The 23,494-nt window shown below is 41.5% G+C and overlaps 1 protein-coding gene across 1 annotated transcript in view; it reads right to left on the bottom strand.

Annotated features, from left to right (window-relative positions):
• Positions 1-756: 756 nt before the first annotated feature.
• RPS6KA3 (ribosomal protein S6 kinase A3) overlaps positions 757-23,494 on the bottom strand; it is a 175,671-nt gene continuing 152,933 nt past the window's right edge. Inside the window, exons 15-22 of the mRNA XM_077294621.1 lie at positions 20,535-20,657; positions 16,243-16,332; positions 15,078-15,236; positions 13,520-13,681; positions 11,813-11,889; positions 10,363-10,480; positions 5,463-5,603; positions 757-3,396 (exon numbers count right to left, since the gene is read on the bottom strand). Of these exons, the coding sequence (XP_077150736.1) occupies positions 3,271-3,396; positions 5,463-5,603; positions 10,363-10,480; positions 11,813-11,889; positions 13,520-13,681; positions 15,078-15,236; positions 16,243-16,332; positions 20,535-20,657 (996 nt within the window). The 3' untranslated portion in view covers positions 757-3,270. The remainder of the gene's footprint in view (positions 3,397-5,462; positions 5,604-10,362; positions 10,481-11,812; positions 11,890-13,519; positions 13,682-15,077; positions 15,237-16,242; positions 16,333-20,534; positions 20,658-23,494) is intronic.

Below are 23,494 nucleotides of genomic sequence, written 5' to 3'. Positions count from 1 at the left end.
CGAGAGACCAAGCAGAGGCCTCACAGTTGAGGCTTAGGATCCGATCTTGCTCCCAGAATCCACCTTGGTAGTCACCCCCCCCTTTGGAACTAGGAGTCATCTTAAAATGAATGTGTGATCACAAAATTAACTATTTATACCAGGTTTTTGAGTTAAAAGTACTTTTAGGGGTTTTAAGGGGCAACATTTCTCCTTGTGGGAAGCACTAAGTCCATGTAAGGAGATTTAAAGGCCATGCAACACTCTTCTGGTAATTTAAATATGCAGTTATCCTCTTGATGCCTCTTCAGGAGAAAGAGGACGGAAACTTTGAATCAGCAATTTTAAAAGTCAATATCGATCTTTTAAGAGGGCCTTGCCACATGGCTTAATATAAAAAGCCAACCCAGGAACTCCATCCACAGACCTGTTTTCCTGAAGAGTTTTTTTTTTTTGAAAATTGTTGTGCATATATGCAACACGGTATTAAGCCGCTTAAGTATGGGCTGGTCACTTCTCTTAGCCAATTCATGAAATGGTTAAGAGAAGCGAAAAAAAGTTGTTGCCCTATGGACAATAAGTCATTTTGGCAGTCACACTTTTTGGCATTTTTCTATTGCTTTTTCAGGCAGAATCTGACCGAAAAAGACATTTTGTGCACAAACCCTTAGACCCCATTCTTAATACTACACATTTATTGTCAAAGACAACTCCTTCAAAAGCAAATCGAACAAAAACAACAAAAAAAAAATCATACTTCAAACACCACAAACCTAGTTCATGTAGGTATTTGAAAGTTTATTATATAAATGTCTGGATTTTCTTTAGAAGATTACAAAACTGATTAACATATATGTACAAGCAATGGTTACCTTTAAGAATGGATCATAGTGGATATTTATGGTTAAATTTCAATGCAGGTGATGAGAGATATTCTCACTTATTTGTACTATGACACTGTACTCTAGTTTACTGCAATGGAAGCATTGATAAGCGTCTTCCAAAAATTGGATGATGGCAAAAGGGAGAAATACAGAATTCTACTTCAAGTATGATAATGGTACTGACATGCCATGCAAAGTCTAATATAAAGAAGGATTGTACAATAACTGTAGAAAAATATTCTCTGATTCATAATAAAAAAAAAGTTACACAGCCCCTCCCACTGGAGATACAGTAATTCCAAAATAATTACATCCCTTTGTGTACAATGTCCCTTTATTCAGTGGTGGAATTAAGTCATAGAACACATCATTTTCACAAGAGAACACTCATCCGTTATACAATACAGTTTAATTAAAAGGAATCTGTCATCAGGTTTTTGCCACCTAATTTGAGAGTACCAGAAAGTAGAGACAGAGACCTTGATTCTAGCAATGGATCACTTACTGGCCTGTAGTTTTGATAAAATCACTGTTTTATCATCAGGAGATTATCACTATAGGACTAGTAATCCTTTATATTCATGAGTTCTGTATAACCCAGTCCAACCACTGATTGGCAGCTGTCTGCCTATGCACAGTACATACAGAAAACTGTCAGTGATGTGGGCGGGGTTATACATAGCTCAGCATTTAGAGCTCTGCTAGATCTCCAGCAGGGAAAACAGGGATTTTATCAAAACTCCAGCCTCCAGTAAGTGATACATCATGCTGCTCTCAGACCAGGTTGCAAAAAAAAAAAACCACAAACAAACCTGGTGACATTTCCTTCAAGAATGTCGCCTCTCCAGACATTTACTCTGCAGTGATAAAGAAAAATCTAAATGGCAAAATTAATTAAAAAAATAAATCACATACTGGTTTGTCAGGCAAAAAATAACGTATATACCTAAAGCTCAAAACTGCTTGAAGGGGGGGGGGGATGAAGTTAATAAGAAAAAATGGAACAATAGAAGGAAAGTCGCCCGTCACCACTGCCACGGATTAAATCCGGGTTTCCACAGGCTGCTGGGATAAGTTACCGCTCAGTATTTCATCCGCACACAGCTCCGATGGCCATACGGTCATACCGCAGTTCATTGGAAAGAATTGGTGACATGGACAACTTTTGATTTTAGGACAAAATAAAAATCAATGGACGCTTACTTGTTCTATTGCTTGCTTATAATACAATGCGGAAGTGAAGATAGATAAGAGAAGGTCTCTCCCTCAACTGCTTTATCACCGGGCAGGAAAGCGGAGACCCCCTGTACACGCAATGTCATCACTGCCCACGTATACATATGGGGTAAGTTATCGGTATGGCGGCCTGCACAGGAACGCTTACATCACAGATAACCTACAAGCATCTAACCAGTTGCGGTAGGAATGATGCTTCCATCACTGCCCTGATTACACAATTGAGGCAAGGATTACATGATTTGATAAGAGCTAATGCTTGGACTAAGTTTTAGAATGAAGGCTGGGGAGCTTTCTGGTGGCTTTGTTCAGCCAAAAGCTTCATGGCATTAAAACACAACATCAAATGAAGTATTACAAAAAAAGGCAGTAGAGCATGGATCTAACAGGATGATGCTGCACATCGGCTGTACGTGATTTATCAAGTCCTGCTGCTGCAGTCATTTGTGCCAAGTCATAGCGCGCGGGCCAGTCAATACCAGTGACTGCCATTTCTTTAGAGAACAGGCTCATGTTCTCCGGTAAGTGTTGGATCGTGTTACATTCAGACGCAGTGACATGGCTGCACTTTCTGAGGATGCACTGCCACTCCTGTGGGCGTCTCAGACCGTACAGGACGACATTGTGAAACCAATGCAAGGCATTAACTGAATAGAAAAAAAAACATAACAGAGGTAAATTTGAGGACACAGTAAGAAATCAGGCAACGAATGAAACATGGAAAACGGCCATGAAATAAGCCAACACATCTGCATGGCACGAAGGACGAGGATTTAACGAACAACGCTTTGAAATCACATAAGTGCTGAAAATAAAGAGAGTATCTACATCCCACTGAAATGGGCGACTAAAAACTCTCCCTATAAAAAAATATTGGTTGCCATTGCTTCAGTGTATTCTTCATGCCAGGGAGGAGGGAAGTCTTATTGCTCCGCATTGTTGGAGGACCAGTCTTACACTTGTATCATATCACAGACTGGCCATTTGAGTCAGTAAGGTACAAGGGTTGCCATCAACCAGGTAAAGAGAGAACAGACAAAAAGCAGCAGCATTGATGGTGATCCGGCAGAGAGCAGGTGCCTGCCGGAGGGTCTCTTTTTGATATGTGCTATCTCTGTTGGCTTGGGTTTGTGCTGTGGATCTTCAGCTCTAGCACTCTGTAGACAGACGTTCACAGGGCGGTGGAGGTAATCTTCTTTATACCTCGCCTTTGGGCGAGAGTGGAACGGCCAACAGGTTCCAGCACTGGAGACAATGGATTGAGGTTCAAAGCAGAATATGTCGCGGCCATAGCTCCCTATAGAGGACAGAGAACACGTCAGTATAAACACATGAAATAGGGGACGCCTCTGACATAGGGCAAATGTAACAATACAATAGGAACAAATATCACCAGGAAAGACGATAGAAAGGATAGACATGCACTCATGTAAGTCGTATACTCCATAACAGAAAACAACCCATCTGTCATGGTATATTACCCGTACATACCCCCCAGTCTGGAGACGGGAAACCTACAAATTCAGAAAGATTAGGCACACAATCCATCCCATAATAGACAGGGGCCAATAGCCAGATCAAACAATGTATAGTTTTGTGCACTAACACAAGGTTTCCAGCAGGGCGTCCTGTTCCCATTATTTAACACCTGGAGGTCACGGCACATAAGAGTCTATATATGATCACTAACACTGCAATGCAGCAGGAGAGCGACACCAATCTGTACCGCAGAGAATTCTGCCCTGGTCCTCGCCCCATGTACAATGACGAAACATGAGCTGGGGCTTCAACTACTCACATTCAACCCTGTGATTGCCATACTGACACAGGCCAACATTATAGGACTAAAAGAAATCGGAGCTGCTGATCCTCACTGCAGTATTGGGGTGCAGCAGCCTTCACACCCTCTCTTTCCAAAGCTGGAACACCGGAGGACCTCCACACGATCAGAGAACTGCCTGAGGCTCCTGCAAGCTGTGGCCGATACTGACAAGTAACAGCTGGAACACATTCAGGTTTTGGTGACTGATAACAGTGCTACAACTATAGGACTGTAGACCATGCTTGTTCATATTTAACCCTTTAAGGACCGGGACAATTTCTGCTCTTACACCCTGTTTCGCTTTCCTCCCTTTCTTCTAATAGCCATAACTTTTTTAATCTTCAATTGACATCGCCACATTGTGATTTTTTTTTTGTGTGGGCAGAATTGTTGTTTTGAATAACGTCACTCATTTTACCAAACCATGCACTGAAAAAAAGATACAAGTGGGGTGAAATGGTAAAAAAAAAAACCTATAAAATTTGGCCTTTTTACTGTATTTACAAGGCAGTAAAAATGACAAGACAATATAATTCTACATAACTTTTGTATATTCCGTCTACGTAGTTGATCAACTAGAAACCGTGATTTGCTTCCGGAGCTGTACTTGTGTGTACCCCTAAATGGCATCAATAAAATACCTTATTGAAATGTAGGAAGCAAAAATATCAATTTTGGCATTTAGATTTTATTTGGCATATAACGTATACATAAATTCCTTATTGCCAGACTTTCAGATACACAATCTTCGACTTTTTTTTTTATGGGAAAATTTACAATATTTTTGAAACATGACTTTTTATTTTTTGGGAACTTGAAATCGGTGATCGATCAGTGCAATTGTGCTTTTCCTAGGAACGCCAACCTCTGGCCGAGCTTCATAGAGCTAAGGTTGCAGCCACTTGGGCCTTCATCAGGTCCTCAGCTGCCACAGAAACACAGATTGGGGTGCGGCCATTTAAAATGCTACTGACGTTGATTGACCGTGGTTAACAGCAGTGATCGAAGCTTTCTCTAGCCGCTGCCCCTCTTGACAGATGACAACTTTGTAACACAACTGGCATGTGCCACTTTTGAAGTGGGCTGAGCCCCTGAGCCGACGCCACACACCTCAGTGATCTATGATGAACGTCACAGGTAGTTAAGGATTGTAATACATTTCCCAGCTAGTTTATAGTTTAAAGAGTTGCTCATAATGGACACTCTTCCTTTATTAGTAGGGTCTCCCAAAAATAAATCGCAGGAAGGTTTGGATGTTGGGATTCCCAAAGGGGCTTTAATTGCTGGCATTTCTTCAATTTCACCACAGTGCCCCCACAGGGGAAATAAAGCATTGCACAGTTCTAAATTAAATCAGTCCTAGGTCCTCTAGCTAGAGAAACGCCATCTGCAATTGATACTCAAAGGATCTTGAATTGGAAGCTCTGTATTATCTCAGCGCTTCAGGGTTAGAGAATCTAATTAGAAATCAGTCCTGTCCATATAACAGTCCTACATGCCTTCTCAATCATACATACACACTTATACGCAGTATTTCTTACCTTTACTAGGTGAGGAGCATCCTGACGGTTGAGCTGGAACTGAGGCAGCTGGTCACAGTGCACGATCCAGGGATGCTTTAGTACCTGGGCTGCTGTTAATCTTTGATGTGGATCCACATGAAGCATTTTTGACACCAAATCCTAATAAAGCATAAACCAGTCTGAGTTCAACATTCATAACGTGGATAGATACCGGCATGAATACTACTACAGAAAAGCGACATCAAAGTAATGCACACCCATTGTAAGTCACAACCAATTTACAAATTAAAGGTTATCTGTCTGCAGATTTTTACTAACTCATTTGACAGAAGCATGATGTAGTCAAACAGAACCTAAATCCAAAGATGTATCACTTAGATTACGGGGTGCAGCAGTTTTTAGATTTAGCAATGCAGCAGAGCTGAGGAAGCTAACCCCGCCTATACCAGGCTGTGTATCTATATATTGAAAGAAATTAACTGGAGTATAAGTTGGTACACATGCAATGTGTAGGAGCATGTTCACACAGGACATTAAACAGACTGAATATATATATTGTACAGACAGTGAGCTGCTTATCACAGGAAGGGGCGGAGTCAGAACAGCATGCAATTGCTGCTGTAGCCCAGACAATGATAACCACCAGAAGACAAAACCTTCATTGTAAGTGAACAGCACACAGCTGGACATGTGATACATCACTGAAATCTGTTGTACCTAATACATCATGCAGTCTTCAGAATACATATCAAAAACCTGCTGACAGATTCCACTGAACAAAATATATAATGTGTAAAAAAAACAAAACAAACCCCACAAATGTTAAAAAAGCAACATTTAAAGAGAGTGTCAGCAGGATTTTGCCAAGTTAACTACAGGCATTGTCAGGTTGGCATTGTTAAACTGATTTAAATGATACCCGGAGGTGAAGGAATCAGTCTTGTGGTTCTTGTGTAATCAGTGTTAGAGGTTTTCAGTTACTGATATGACCGTGCTTCATGGCAGGACTGTAGGCAGAGTCTTACCTTCCTGCTCCAAGCCAGAGAAACCAAGGAAAGGTCTCTGCCCACAGCCCGCCCCGAAGCACAAACATGTTCCTTATCATAGAGACCGAGAGACAGACTGTTTGTGCTATGAGGCGGCCTGTGGACAGGTCTTTTCTCGGTTTCTCTGGCTTAGAGCAGGAAGATGAGACTCGGCCCACAGTCCCGCCCTGCAGCACAAGAATCTCATTAACTGAAAACTTCTAACACTGATTACACAACAACCACAAGACCGATTTCTTCACCCCAGGTTTCATTTTAATAATTTTAACACTGACAACGCCTGTAGTTTACTTAGCAAATTCTTGCTGACAGGTTCGCTCTAAGCCCAAGGATTCAGGCTGTAAGCTTAGATCTAAACTGCACCATACAGAGCGCATCAGTTCTATAGTAACGATTGAGATGACTGCTGTAATAATTCAGACCAGCTGGAATTTCCGAGAACTAAGAAATATGTAGCGTGGTTCCCCAAGCTTCACATTATTGTTGCCCACAGATACACTCACTCCATCCATAAGACACAGGTAAATACAGTTTGATTTGGTATACATCCTATATACGAGGAGCGTTCATTAAAGATTTCTCCTGACCAACTTCTATTTAGCACAGGACATTGAAACGGCATGTGTCTAATGATACAAGTCTCTATAGATTACATGGCAATTTGCAACTCAGAACTGATACGTGGTTCTGATTTTACAGGTGCTGAAGTGGTGTGAGGTTTGATAATGGACCCAGTGGAATACAGAGCAGTCATCAAGTTCATTTACTTGAAAGGCTGCACACCAAAGGAGATGTACGATTAGATAAGAGGATTATGGTGATGATTCCCCATCATATGATTTGGTCAAGAACTTGCATTGTCAATTCTATTGTGGTCGGACTTTGGTACAACAGCTCCAATTCCAGGGCGACCCCACTCTGCTATTGATGAACACACCATCCAGCAAGTGGAGGTCACCATTTTGGAAAATCACCGCATAACCATTCGCAACCTAGCCGAAAATGTCAAGACTAGTGTGGGGTCCATGGAAAAAAATCATCCAAGACCATCTTCACATGCATAAGGTATCCGCTCGCTGGGTTTCCCCGGCTGCTCGCACCTTTTTAGAAGCAGGAACGAGTCGAATGCTCTCAGGCTCTATTGACGATGTGCCACAGAAACCAGGAGGATTGATTTTTTCAACAGACTGATCACACAGGATGAAAGCTGGGTCCATCACTATGATCCCGAGACTAAAGTCCAGTCGATGCAATGGAAACATGACTGCCTGCCTAGATGTAGATCTAGAAGTAGCACAGCTAGACCTGTCATGGGACAAATGGATAATCAATCTCTGGAGAAAGGTGAGGAATATTGCTGTTATATTAACTCTTTTGCAGAAGACAATGGCGTCTGGGCGATGTAAGTGTAGTTTAATTAAAATTTATTAAAAGGAGTCAGTATTTCTTTCAATTAACCCCTTAATGATGTTGGGCGTAACAGTACGCACATGTCACACTCCCTCCCTTTGATGTGGGCTCCGGCAGTGTTTCTAACAGCTGACATGTGCCCGGAAAAGCCACGGGTGGAATCGCGAGCCACCCAGAGCTATTAATCCGTTAAATGCTGCTGTCAAATGCTGACAGCGGCATTTAACATGCACTTTTGGCAATTGTGCCTGAAATCCACCCATAGGTGACCCCTGTCACGTGATCGCAAGTCAACGATCGATTGGCATGACAACCAGAGTTCTCCTGGAGACCTCTATGGTTGTCACTGCCGGATTGCTATGAGCGCTGCCAGGTGGTCGGCCCTCATAGCAAGTGAGCAACTCTGCTGCATGTAGGCAATCTGAGCATCGCCTGTATGTAGCAGAGCCGATTGGGTTATGGCAGCTTCTAGTCTTGCATGGAAACTATTGAAGCATGCCAAAAGTTAAAAACAAAAATATATATGTTTTTAAAAATATAAAAGGTTAAAATCCCCCCCCCTTTTGCCCCATTCAAGATAAAATAATAAAACAATCAAACATACACATTTCGTTCGCGTTCAGAATCGCCCGATCAATAAAAAAAAGGATTAACCCAATCACTAATTGGCGTAGCGAGAAAAAGAGTAAAAACGCCACAATTACGTTTTTTGGGTTGCCACGACATTGCAGTAAAATGCAATAATGGGCGATCAAAAGATCGTATCTGCTCCAAAATAGTATCATTAAAAATGACAGCTCATCGCGCAAAAAGTAAGGCCTCACCCAACCCGAGATCACGAAAAATGGAGACGCTATGTGTATCAGAAAATGGCACAATTTTCTTTTTTTAACAAAGTTTGGAATTTTTTCTTCTTCACCACTTAGACACCAAACATGTATAGGTACTTTTTTATCTATGACCTGGAAAATCATAATGCCTGGTCAGTTTTAGCATTTAGTGAACATAGTAAAAGAACAAAACAAAAAACTGTGGGATTGCACTATTCTTGCAATTTCAAAGCACTTTGATTCTCTATCCCCCCCCCCCTCTCCCCGTTTTCCAGTATAGGATATGCTAAAACCAATGGTGTCGTTCAAAAGTACAACTCGTCCCGCAAAAAACAGGCCCTCACATGGCCATATTGACAAGAAAAAAAAAAAAAGTTATGGCTCTGGAAAGAAGGGGAGCAAAAAACGAAAACACGTAAATACTTCAGGTCATAAAGGGGTTAAAGGACTTTTTTGCTGTTTTTTTTTTATACTTTATGACTATGGGGTTAGTACGGACGGTGTCTTATTGACTCCTCTCCATTACTAACCTCGGGGCTTGATGTCACCTAACAATACAAAGGTGACACCAACCCTCCAACTATCACCCCACTTGCCACAGCTACAGGGCAAGTGGGAAGAGCGAGGCCAAGTGCCAGAATTGGCAAATCTTAGAGTTGATGTTTTTAGCCTGGGGAGGGAACAGTATCCATGGCTCCTTCCTAGGCTATTTGTATCAGCCCACAGCTGTCTGCATAGCCTTTGCTCAACATTTTTTTTGGAAGTCCCCCATTTTAATAGCCAGTAAAGGCTAAGTATTCAGCTGTGAGTTGATATTAATAGCCTGGGAAGCTCCATGGATATTACCTCCTTCCCAAGCTATAAACATCAGCCCCCAGCCATTGGATTTCGCTCTGCTGCACAGACTGTACTAATTGTATTTGTCAATGACACCTATCTATTCTATGTGTATTTACTGTATGTAATCTCTCCATATCTATCTAGATTTATCAGTATTGTTGTTTCAAAATGACTATGAACTTGTTTTGTTTCCATTATTTGAGGTCTGAAAAATACAAAAAAAAATACAAAATTTATTGCCTGGAAATTCAGAGACATGTTGTCAGAAGTCTATAGAATAAAAACATCAATTTACATTTTACTAAAAAATATACGAATAAAGAGAAAAGTCAGAAAAACTGAATATTTTGCAATGGTCTCTTAATTTTTGCCAGAATTGCTGGCTTTTCAAAGGACATCGGTGTGTAAAAATCGGAAAGCACATGCATGGTCTGAGTGCTGTGCGTTTTGTCGCACCCATAGGCTTACATTGGCGAGTCTAGGAGACAATCGCAGCATGCTGCGATTTTACGCGCACGCCGAATACGCTTGAGAAACAAATACGCTGATGAGAGCTGCCCCATAGATTAGCACTGGGCCGGGTGCTATGTGATGTTTTCTCGCATAGCACTCGGCTGTTTTCTACAGTAGTGTGACCCCGGCCTTACACGAATACTAAAAGCAAAAGAAAAAAAAATAGAATATATGTATTTACACAACTTAAAGCAACAAATAACAGTTTGAAAGAGACAGAATGGAATAAATTTGCTATGAATGCAATTGATTTTATAAAGAAAAGGATAGATAACAGACCTTAGCAATATCGGAAACTGAATTCCAGTAACCGCCACTTAGCGAGAACTTTCCGCTACCTATTCTTGCTAATATTTCTTCAGGAGTATCATCAGGTCCATTTGCGAATGGGGTATATCTGCAAATCAATATACACAGTACATTTATTACTTATTTATAGTGCTTATGTAGCACCAACATACTCTGCAGCGCTTTACAGACATTATTCACTGTCACTAGTGCAGCTCACATCTCCAGTAGTACATCTATGGACAGAGTAAATTGGGGTACGAAACCCATGCAAACAAAGAAAACAAAAAAAACAAACAAACAAAACATTGGCGGCTAATAATAAAATGAGAATCAAAAGAATGGTGTCTATTTTCCCAAAGGATTTAAGTAAACTACTGTTCATGTTTTGGATTTAACCTCTTCTCAACATCCGGCATACATGTAAGGCACAAGTCAGGAGCAGATATGTGGAGCGGCCTTCACAGGCTGACCCCGCGCCATGCCCAGCAGATTGTGTGTTACAGCCATCATCTGCCTCTAAGAGACGCAGGTGGAGTGGTGCACCACTTGTAACTGTTAAATGCCACTGTATCTGACAGGAACATCAACAGTGCGCCGGCAAGGGGGTGCTTCATTCTACGTTCTCACACACACAAAAAAACAAGCATAAAAAATATGAAAACAAAAAATAAATTAACATAAAAATTCAAAGTCACCCTGATTTTGCCCACTAAAAATAAAGATTAAAAAAAAAAAAAAAAAAAAAAAAAAAAAAGCCATGTGTGGTACTGCCATGTCCATAAAAGTTAAATCTAAAACTAAATGGTAAACAGAAAAATAGAAATTTCAAACGCCAATTTGCTATTTTTTTGGTCACCGCAATGCTGCGAAACATCAGTAAGAAAATATCAAAATGTCAGATCTCAGTCTAAATGGCCTCAATAAAGAGGTCAACCCACAAAAACAAACACGGCCTCACATTTCAGAACACGAAAAACGAAACATGGAAAACAATCAGATGATGAAAATTTTTATTCATTTTTTCATTTCAATAATTTTCCGATTTTGTTTTTCTCCACCAAAAAATAAAAAAAATTGGACAAAGTTTGGCATCACCAGAATAGTACTGACGTGGACATTCGTGGTCATTTTTACTATACAATGCATTTCCAAAATACACAGATTTTTTTTGAAATTTCAAGATACTTGGAATTTTCCCCTCATTTTACAGTGCATTGTGGTAAAATAAATCACATCATGGAAACATACAACTTGCCTATATAAGCAAAAAAAAATACTCATTAGTCTTCCTGGACAGAAGAACAACAAAATTATGGCTCCTGGAAGATGAGGAGGAAAAGATGAAAAAGCAAAAATGGAAATTGGCAATATAGAGGAAGTGGTTAATACTTGCTACTATGCAGCTTAACATCATTATACATCAGGTATGGCCACTCACCCAGTAAGCATGGTGTAGAGGAGAACGCCCAGGCTCCAAATATCACACGCAGCATCATAACCCTGACGCTTTAATACCTGAAATCCCAAGAGAAGTGTAAATACCTCTGCAGATACATTCAGCAGTGATTTAGTCATTTCATATATTGCAGGAATATTATACCATCATTAACTAGGGAGAAAACAAAGCACACTAAAAAGCCGTTCACCTCCTCTATAAGAAGGCTCTTACAATGAGAAATGTTAATAAGAGACCTGCACATTTCTACAGGGCATCTGCTGCACTTTCTGACATCTTCTAAAAGGTCCCTTAGGGCCGGCTTGACCAGCTGCTCCTCGCCACTTCTGCTTCTTATAGTAGAGGCCTGGGAGCGGCATCATTTTCTTTATGGATTGCCATGCTTTTTCCATTCTACATATATATTATTTAATACACAAAGGACAGTAATACTGATAGGCTTTTCTTATTAATATTAATTTGGAAAGATTCTGAATTCGTTTTCTCTATAAAGGGGAAGCAATCACCAGAAAATGTAAAAAAAAATTGTGTATTTTTTAAATTTTTCATATCATAATCTTTATATAAAAAATAAATAGTAATCTTTCAAGTTTCACACCGAGGCTTTTTTTTTTTCTTAGACTTTGTCCTTTCAGGAAGATTTTTCAGCAAGGATCCATGTTTTCAGAGGTTGGATTACAATGACAGGCACAGGATCCACAGATCACAATAGGTGAGGTCTCCGCTCGCTTCCTCCCCTCACTACACAAGGACCTTTGCTCAGATGCTTTGAGGTCAGTTCATTGTGGCTATGTACAAGTAACCAGTGTGAAAATTGCAAGATTTCTTTTTATTTTTAGTACGGACTGACTGACGAGGACAAAAACAACATTTAAAATACAATTCTTCACATAAACCTAATTTAAGCATAAGATCATTTTCTGATGGTAGCCTCCCTTTACAGAAGCCACAGCATACTGGAGGTGGCACAGCGCTGCACATTGTGTTGTGGCTATAAAAGGTACTGCAAGCTCTCTCCAGTGCAAGTGCATGGGAGGAAGCTTGTACCACTATTTGTGGCGCTGTGCCACTTCCAATGGCCTGCCTCTTTTTCAATCAACTGATCGGTGTTTTTGTATTTCTGACACCACCACCAATCGATCTGATATTGATGGCGGATTACAAGGATCTTTTATCAATAATAAAATCATGGAAAACACTTATTCTCCATGATATTAGGGTGTGGTAACCTCTTTAAAAAAAACAAAAAAAACTTTGAGCGGAGATTGTAGGGCGTTTTATATGGAACCCTGAATAGAGAATGAGAACGTGCCTTTTAAATAATGTCGGACAATTCTTAATCCAAAAGAAAACTGCAGGTAATGAACATTTCCATGAAGATCACCACAAGTGTTTCCCAGAGGTGAAAAAATGGCCCAAAAGATTTTAGAAATTAAATGTTGCTGATACAAGTGTAGAAAAGCTGGAGATGATGAAAACGTTTCCATCTCAGACAATTAGAGCAGCGCAATCAAAGTGCAACCAAAACGGTGAAGTTATTTGCTCCAATGAATATATATTGTATATTTATTAGATATGTATTTATGTATTGATCTTCCTGATTCCGGTTCCTGAGCGGGGATCTCGGGGTTTGCACTAAACCGCAGTATGTTTCTTCTGCAAGCAATAAGGCAAGTAGTAGACAGTTACCTCAGGAGCAACGAAGTTAGCCGTGTAACAAGGAGTCATCAGCAAACCATTTTCTGCCCTGAGCTGCTTTGCAAATCCAAAGTCACAGATTCTAATAGACTCCGGATTTCCAGACTCATCCACATAAAGAATATTGCTGGGTTTTAAATCTCTGTGGACCACCTGCCAAAAACAAAGTGACATTGTAAGAGCTTACATTTATTGAGCCCAATGCTAAAAAAAACCAAAAACTGAGTTATTGTCATGCATCTGATATACCACTGTCCTATACAAAGTCAGAAGTGGAGCCCGTAGACAGGGAGTTAGTCCTTTCTTTAAGGTGCACCAATAACTACAAGTGGGAATCCAGCCTCTGTTACATTTATGGATTTCATCCTCCGTAGTGTAAAGGGTGCAATCCACTGATAAATATGGCATATGTTTCATTATAGCGCGCCCCGTGTGGTCAGCCCCCTTAGCACGAGCTCCGTGTTCCTGCTGACATTTTACCACTCCATGCTAAGAAGCTTTATCATGTCTTATAGCTGATCACAAACATATCGTGCTTGTTTGAACAAAGCCATAAAGTAGCCACAGGGATGGATTAAGCGAACCATTAAGGGGAACCTGTCACCCCGTTTTTTCCGTATGAGATAAAAATACTGTTAAATAGGGCCTGAGCTGTGCATTACGTGTATTTTGTGGACCCCGATTCCCCACCTATGCTGCCGAAATACGTTACCAAAGTCGCCGTTTTCGCCTGTCAATCAGGCTGGTCTGGTCAGATGGGCGTGGTGACATCGCTGTTTCTTCCACCAGATCTTGCTTAGTTTTCCGTTGGTGGCATAGTGGTTTGCACATGCCCAAGTCCCGAATCCACTGCACAGGGGAGGGAAAAGAGCGCGATCTGCGCTATTCCCCTGGTGATCGGTGGGGGCGGCCATCTTTTCCTGTGGCCGCGCGTGCGCAGATGGAGCGCTCTGCTGCCCGGGGCTTCAGGAAAATGGCCGCGGGATGCCGCACGTGCGCAGATGGATATCGCGGCGGCCATTTTCCTGAAGCAGAGTTTGCATCTCGGATTCAGGAAAATGGCCGCCGCGATCTCCATCTGTGCACGTGCGGCATCCCGCGGCCATTTTCCTGAAGCCCCGGGCAGCAGAGCGCTCCATCTACGCACGAGCGGCCACAGGAAGATGGCCGCCCCCACCGATCACCAGGGGAATAGCGCAGATCGCGCTCTTTTCCCTCCCCTGTGCAGTGGATTCGGGACTTGGGCATGCGCAAACCACTATGCCACCAACGGAAAACTAAGCAAGATCTGGGGGAAGAAACAGCGATGTCACCACGCCCATCTGACCAGACCAGCCTAATTGACAGGCGAAAACGGCGACTTTGGTAACGTATTTCGGCAGCATAGGTGGGGAATCGGGGTCCACAAAATACACGTAATGCACAGCTCAGGCCCTATTTAACAGTATTTTTATCTCATACGGAAAAAACGGGGTGACAGGTTCCCTTTAACAGCAATCTCTGACAATCTTCTTGGAAAATTCATTAGACGCGTGCTTCTGTTCCTTACCCACTGTGAATGGAGGTATTCTACGGTTTTGGTTATAGTGTGCAGCACGGCACTGGCTTCCCTTTCTGAGAAGAACTTCTGACGCAGGATTTTGTCTAAAAGTTCCCCTCCTTTCATTAGCTCTGTTACTAAATACACATACTTTCCATCATCGTACACCTGCAACACAGAAGACCATATATTAGTACATCTTTCACATTGTCCTTCCCCTACTTACTGAGTTCAGGCGTCGTCAATCTATCAGACGCAGGACAATCATTCGTTACAATAACCTACAAGTAGTGCGGAAGTGACTAGTCTACGAAATAAGGACGCAGAGGCAATTTATTCACTTCCTGGTAACACCTCATTAAAAGCTCCCTACTTTATTCCTCATGGAGACAAAAATTCAGTTTATTATACAAACCCTTGTATGTAGATACAATACACTTAAAGGGATTCTCAATAGGCCCTATCGGGGAGCAGCATGATGTAGGGCAGAGATTAGGATTGCACAGTTGTATCACTTTACTGCAGTTTTGATGAAAAAACGTTTTCTCTGCTGCAGATCTAGCGGATCTCTGAATGCTGAGCTCTGTATAACCCCGTCCTCACCACTGATTGGCAGCTGTGTGTACACTGTGCATAGGCAGAAGGCTGCTAATCTGTGTGTGTATGTGGGGGGGGGAAGCATGGTTGGATTACTCAGCAGCAGGCCAAGTAGTCCTCTAGTGAATCTCCTATTGATAGAACTGGGATTTTATTAAAACTACAGTAAGTGATACATTACTGGAATAAAGCGCTCTGCCCATAAATCATGATGCTGTCAGATTAGGCAGCAAAAACCTGATGACAGATTCCCTTTAAAGATCAGAGACCCAATTGTCATTACTATTTGCACGTTTTAATAATGTTACATGGCAACTTATGATGCAATTATCAAGAATACCATAACCGAATATTACTTTTTAATGGTTATATGTCACTTACAAATTCATGCTACAGAACAGTACCAATATTACCCAAATCACAAAATATCATGGATTCTGCTTACAGAAACCTCTATTTAGGTTTAGAATGAAGAAATATGAAATGCATTTTCAATCTGGGCATTTTGAGCTAGTAAATTCATTTAGGTAAAATGAAAAAAATAAATAAAAATAATAAATAAATAAATCAAACTTACATCTTTCAAAGTGATTATGTTTGGATGCTGGCCATAACGTAGCAAAATCTCAATTTCTTCTGTTGGATCTCGCTTACTCTTATCAATAATCTTTGAGCAAAAAAAAAAAAAAAAAAGATATATATATATATAAAAAAAAAAAGACACCAAATATTGTAATATACAGTAAAGTATATGCACTAGATGTCAGATATCAAGGTTAGTCCTGCCTGGTGACTTGTGGGTTACATCATTAGCATGTAAGCAAATGTGGTCGCATTGAAACCAGTAATTTACCAAAACACGACAGTCACCGGGGATCCAAATTTATTGCAAAGTGACCACATTCACAATCATTACTTGCAATTTTAGCAGTGCAACAATGCGACCTTACAATCACACCATCACAGTCATAATGTAGTTCTAGCCAAGTAGCAAGCTTGCTAGCAGCAAATCAAAGCAGCATAAGGCCATGTTCACACTTTGCGGTTTTTACCGCGGAACCGCGGCGATTTTGATGCTGCGGGTCCGCAGCAGTTTCCATAGCGTTTCCATTTACATGTAAACCCTATGGAAATTGCTGCATATGCAGCATCAATAGTATAGGAGTGAAACCGCGGAACAAACCGCGATAAATCTGCAGGGATAACCGCAGCGGTTTTGCCCTGCAGATTTATCAATTCCGCTGCGGGAGAACCCGCAGAGGGACGCTGCAAAGTGTGAACGTGGCCTAAGGAAGCATTCCCAAAAAAAGTCTTCACCCTCACATGGCTTCAGTTCCGACTAGACGGTTCACACTGGGGTTGTGTGTGGATCAGAAGTCGCTTTTAGGCCGGGGTCACACTACTATAGAATATGGGCGAGTGCTATGCGAGAAATCATCACATAGCACTCGGACCAGTGTTAATCTATGGAGCAGCTCACATCACTTTTCTCAGGTGTATTCGACGTGCGTGTAAAATTGGAGCATGCTGCGATTGTACGTATATATTGCCTGAGACTCACCAATGCAAGTCTATGGGTGTGAGAAAAACTCGGACACCACACGGATCATCCGTCTAGCTTGTGACAAATACGCACACATTTTCCTCACTTCAGCCCACTGAGCCATTAAATTCAATGGGGAAAATCAGTGAGAAATGTAAAGCCATACTGATGTCATACGGATACATGGGTGCGAGAAAATCGCATCATCGCATTGTAAACGTATTACACACGGATGATCATACGGAGAACACTGGTGCGACTCCGGCCTTACAATGTAAGTCCATAGAGACGCCAAACCAGGCTCCATACACTACACTGTAAAAGTGACTTCCAACTCACAAAAACCTCTGTGCGATGTGGAAAGTCAACAGGAGTTCGGGAATTTTGTTTGTCTGTTCGATTTTAGGAACAAACTATTAGAATTAATGTCCATCATGGATCCATTGCAAAACTGATGCAAACAGGAGTGTGGGGGGGGGGCCCCATTGATTATTATGCGTCTGAGGTCCATTGTTCACTTTTAAAAACAGAAAAATTTTCTGCATCATGCCCATTTGCTTTAGTTTATGATAAAGGAAGAAATAAACTAACAGAACCAGAACAAAGTCTATGATAATCAAGGGGCCCATCGGCTCCTGCTTGCATCAGATAGGATCCATTGTGGTGATGAATTCCCTTTGTTTGTTCATAAAATGAAGAACTGTGAAACGCAGGTGGTATCTGTGCCTCAGATTTTCGTGTTCAGGTATTGATTGCCACAAGACGGCTACAGCTGCATATAATTGTAACCGTCCCTCTCACCGGATGTTAAAGGCAGCATGTATCAGAGCCTGGCGGTGTGATTGCAGTCAGGCAAGTCTTTCTTTGAAATGCAGCAGTGTTTCAGAGAAAGTTGAAAAGTTGTCCGACGACTATAGGAAGAGACCTAGTGTGGCCCCGGGCAGATTCTTACTGTCCTGCTCCATGTGCATAGTGAGAAACCAGTCAATTAGAATGCGGTAAGGAAAAGCCAGCTGGGGCCGCACCGCACTAGTTACAACTCCCCTCAAGGTCACCGGCCAGCTTTTCAAAATGGCTGCAATCGCGCAGCCAAGCTCCGATTCATGCGCGGAGGCTCAGGCAGTATGACTAATGACACCTACTGCAGTCACCAGCTAGGCACAGGTATAGGTAGGTATTCAGACAACACTTAGTTACACCCTGCTCATATCTCAAATGGAAAAGTAAGAGGCATCGGCATGGTCATGGATCTCAACATAAGGTACAGTCAGAAAAATGCCCACTGAAATAAATATGGAGTGTCGGCCATTGGCATCTTTTTAATTTGTTTTAAAAGAATATTTTTTTTGCCGGATTTCTGGTGTAAAACAGTTTAGAAATGTTTTGTGGAACCATTGGCATTTACAGGTCAAGCCCTGCAAAACAGAGCCCCAAAGCCCAGCCAACAAATTCCTCTGGAGATAAGTCATGTCAGTGGTGTAACTTACGCGAGAAATGTACCGTACTTAATATTTTTGGCGAACCACACAACCACAGCGATAAAATGCACCAAATTCATTAACTGGAGTGTCTCTCTTAACGAGTAAGGCGCATCTTAATCCTGTACACCCATCATTAACCCCTTCATGACCTTGCTTTTTTTCAGTCTTTGCATTTTCCTTTTTTGCTCCCCTTCTTAGGGTATGTGTCCACGTTCAGGATTGAATCAGGATTTGGTCAGGATTTTACCCAGGTAAAATCTGCACCAAATCTGCACCTGAGGTCACTGGCAGGTCACCTGCGTTGTTTGCGCATTGTAAGGACATGCTGCGTTCTGAAAAGACGCGCCGCATGTCCGTTTCCGCGGGTCTGCCGCATGCATCTTAATGCATAGTGAAGACAGGATTTCATGAAATCCCCTCCACTATGCTGTCACATCTGGACGCTGCGTGTTTGACGCTGCGGCTCTACGCATTTCCTGAACGTGGAAACATACCCTTAGAGCCACAACTTTTTATTTTTCAGTCAATATGGCCATTTGAGGGCTTGTTTTTTGTGGGACGAGTTAACTTTTGAATGACACACCCTTGGTTTTTTGTGTTACCATATCGTGTACTCGAAAACGGGAACTAAATTCAAAGTGCAGTGAAATTGCAAAAAGAAAGTGCAAATCAACATTTATTTTTTCTTTTACCATGTTCACTAGATGCTAACACTGGCCTGCCATTATGAGTTCACAGATCGCAAACATGTCTAGGTTTTGTTTTATTTATGTGACGAAAAAATAATTCAAAGTTTGCAAAAAAAAAAAAAAGTGCCATTTTCCGAGACCCGTAGCACCTCCATTTTTTGGGATCTGGGGCTGGGTGAGGGATTATTTGTGTGTGCAGAGCTGTCATTTTTATTAATACCATTTTAGGGTAAACACGTTTTGATCGCCCATTATTGCATTTTATTGCAATGCTGCAGAGACCAAAAAAACTAGTGTTTTGATTTTTTTTCTTGTAACGCCATATACCGATCTGATGAACTCTCGGTATTTTGATAAACAGGGTGTTTCTGAAAGCGGAAACACCAAATGTGTTTAATAGTTTTATTTTGAAAGGGGTGATTTGAACTTTTTTTATTTTTTTTTATATTTAATTTTTTATTTTTTTTACATGTTTCAGTAGTCACCATGTGAGACTAGAAGGTGCGATCATCCAATTGCTTATCTGCTATGTGCACTGGTCATGAGGTGGCAATCCTAGCAACCCAGCAATGACAACCACAGGTGTCTCCTGCAGGTCCCAGATTGTCATGCAAACCATCGGCGCCCCGCGGTCATAGTGACACAGGTGCCAATGGAGGAGGGGGTTGTGATGCGCTTCAGGCGCGAGTTTGTTAAATGACACGGTCAGACTGACAGCAGCATGAAATCAGCTGACGTGCTGGAAAACATGCAGGCTCAGAGCCAGAGCCCGCACGGAGTATATATACACGTCATAGGTCGTGGAGGGATTAAGATTGGAGCACAAAACACCAGTCTTAAAGAATCGGGTCCAATGACTAAAAGAATCGGGTCCAATGACTAAGAAAACTACAAGTGGGCACATACACATCAGTTATCTGCAGATGGCAGTGATCCTACAACATCTCAGGACTGCCTAGAAAAAGATATAAGGGTAAAGACACTTTATTCTGCAGTAATAACAATCTGCATTATGATTAATGGCTTATTTGTCTTTTCTAATCTAGTGTAAATGTGGCAGCAGAGACCATTTGTACTATAGGAACTGATTAAAGAAACAGAATAATCGCATTATACACATTTTTCCAAAACTCTGTTGCATTGAGACAAACCTTACCTTTACTGCGAACTCCATATTGGTGGCCTTGTGAATGCACCTTTTACAAATGGAATAGGAGCCAACGCCAATATCTTCCTTCAAGTCATAACCGTCAGTAAACTGGATGCTATTCCTATGAAGCTGAAATATGAATGTCCCTATTAATAATTCTCATAATACATGTGCAACATAATCACAACACAAGCGCTTTACAGGGAACACCACGTCAACCATTTGTAACAAATGCAAATCACTATACAGAGACCTTCTAGTTCTACAACAGTCTGATCTGGGTAATTGGTTTACAGATACAATGGACAAGAAAAGTAGTGACGTTGAAGACGCAGGGGGTGTAAAGACGCAATTTTCTAAATTTGAATGATTAGCCCTTTAATCCAGATGGTCATACCACAGCAAACCATTAATAAACAACATTTCCCTCCTGTCGGCTTTACATCAGCACCATTTGTAAAATGTTATTTTATTTTGCTAGCATTTTAGGAGGTTTAAAAATGTAGCAGCAATTTTTCATTTTTTCAAGGAAATTTACAAAATTTATTTTTTTAGGGACTTATCCATGTTTGAAGTGACTTTAGGGGTCCCATATATTGGGAAAACCCCAAATGTGATACCATTTTAAAAACAGCACCCCTAGACATATTGAAAACTGCTGTCACGTAGTTTATCAACCCTTCAGGTGCTTTACAGGAATTAATGCAAAGTGGCATGACAGAAATGAAAATGTGTATTTTTACCACCTAAATGCCGCTAACTTCTGAACAGATTACTAGAGACGTCAGACTCTAAAGGTACCTTCACACGAAGCGACGCTGCAGCGATAGCGACAACGATGCCGATCTCTGCAGCGTCGCTGTTTGATCGCTGGGGAGCTGTCACACAGACCGCTCTCCAGCGACCAACGATGCCGAGGTCCCCGGGTAACCAGGGTAAACATTGGGTTGCTAAGCGCAGGGCCGCGCTTAGTAACCCGATGTTTACCCTGGTTACCAGCGTAAAAGTAAAAAAAACAAACAGTACATGCTCACCTGCACGTCCCCCAGCGTCTGCTTCCTGACACTGACTGAGCTCCGGCCATAACAGCAGAGCGGTGACGTCACCGCTGTGCTTTCACTTTCGGGCCGGCGCTCAGTAAGTGTCAGGAACCAGACGCTGGGGGACGCGCAGGTGAGCATGTACTGTTTGTTTTTTTTACTTTTACGCTGGTAACCAGGGTAAACATCGGGTTACTAAGCGCGGCCCTGTGCTTGGTAACCCGATGTTTACCCTGGTTACCAGTGTAAAACATCGCTGGTATCGTTGCTTTTGCTTTCAAACACAACGATACACGGCGATCGGACGACCAAATAAAGTTCTGGACTTTATTCAGCGACATCACAGCAGGATCCTGATCGCTGCTGCGTGTCAAACTAAACGATATCGCTAGCGAGGACGCTGCAACGTCACGGATCGCTAGCGATATCGTTACAAAGTCGTTTCGTGTGAAGGTACCTTAAGGCTGCTATTTGGACGTGAATTGCCATAGCAAACATCAGGACCACACAATCATGATCTGAGGGCACCAATTGGGATAAAGAGGAAGCCCCCACACTCTGTTAACCATTTATAATGATGTAGTCACTATTGACAGCAGCATCTAAGGGGTTAAACAGATTTGGAAGGTGCAAATACTGATCATGGCTGATCCAGCAAGTTGTCAGCTATAGTGCACAACCGACAGCTGCAGGATTGTCACCTGTATGGAGAGGCTATTCTCTTATATCTCAGGTCAGTTAAAAGACGTATTGGCTGTCATTAAGGGGTTAAATTTATCGGCAACACCTCATATGCTTATATTTTCAATGTATTTATTTTTAAATGAAAGAAAAAAGGGAAGAAGTTCAATCTTCTATTTATAGTTTAACCAATTAATAACCTACGAGTTATAATCTCCCATCAGAATGAGCTCACTGACGGTCTCAGTTGACTTTCTCCGCAGGTAGCAATAGTTAGTTCAACACCGATACTAAGCATGGGAAATGGTGTAATGTTTTTAATCAAACCCAAGTGAAAAATTTATTTTTAACCCAAATACATAAATTAAAAAAAAAAAAAAAAATGTCCATATTCTTTAAGGCATGTTTTCCCAAGCATGCTCTATTCTGAAATCTCCCAATCAGAATGGCACAGATCTCAAGAATTGCATTAAAATGTGTTCGGAAACAAACACACATTTCACACTGCAAAAGGGGACCATCAGATGTGAGCATGCCCCAATAAAGGAATTTAATAGTGACAGCCGTTCATCCTTTTAGTCCAGGCCCTTCTTCAGCTGGCCTGTGTCTGCCAGCGCTGGCTGAGAAATGGAGACTTGTCACACACAAAATTTCCAGTTTCTTTTCCCAGTAGAAAAGCGGACATCTGTTAGTTCTAGGAACATTTGCTTATGCTTCACATCAACACACATATGCAGCCATTTTTCCTGCTGACATAACGCTTCTGCAGTTGTGAATATGCAAATTAATTAATATTTGGTATATTTAATGTCACATCAGTAATACCCTGCGCTGGATCCCAAATACTCCGGGGTATAGATAATTTCTTCTGCCACACAGGGTGTGCTCAGGACATAAGGTGCTGCAGGGATATCTTTTCTAACATATTTTGGGAAGTACCGGAGATCCTTTCTGTTGAATGCAATGCGTGCTCAGTGAAAATCATTCATTGACCTCAGCAGGATGCTAAGTACACATTTATGGTTTGCTGCTGGCTAATGACAGATATTTACCAGCATGATCACCATTTTCTTCCTTGGAACTGAAGTTTCAGTGTGAGTTAATCATTATTGATTACTGCCCCATAAATCAGAACCATAACTTGGTGCAGCCTACAATTAAAGTCATACAGGGAAATCTAATGAATGATACCGTAGCTGATGTCCTCCATCTTTATACAGCCATTATCACAACATGTGAAGCACT

This window comes from Ranitomeya variabilis, chromosome 3 (genome assembly GCF_051348905.1).
Source record: "Ranitomeya variabilis isolate aRanVar5 chromosome 3, aRanVar5.hap1, whole genome shotgun sequence".
NCBI classification, from domain to species: domain Eukaryota; kingdom Metazoa; phylum Chordata; class Amphibia; order Anura; family Dendrobatidae; genus Ranitomeya; species Ranitomeya variabilis.
This window is presented reverse-complemented; position numbering and strand designations above follow the sequence as displayed.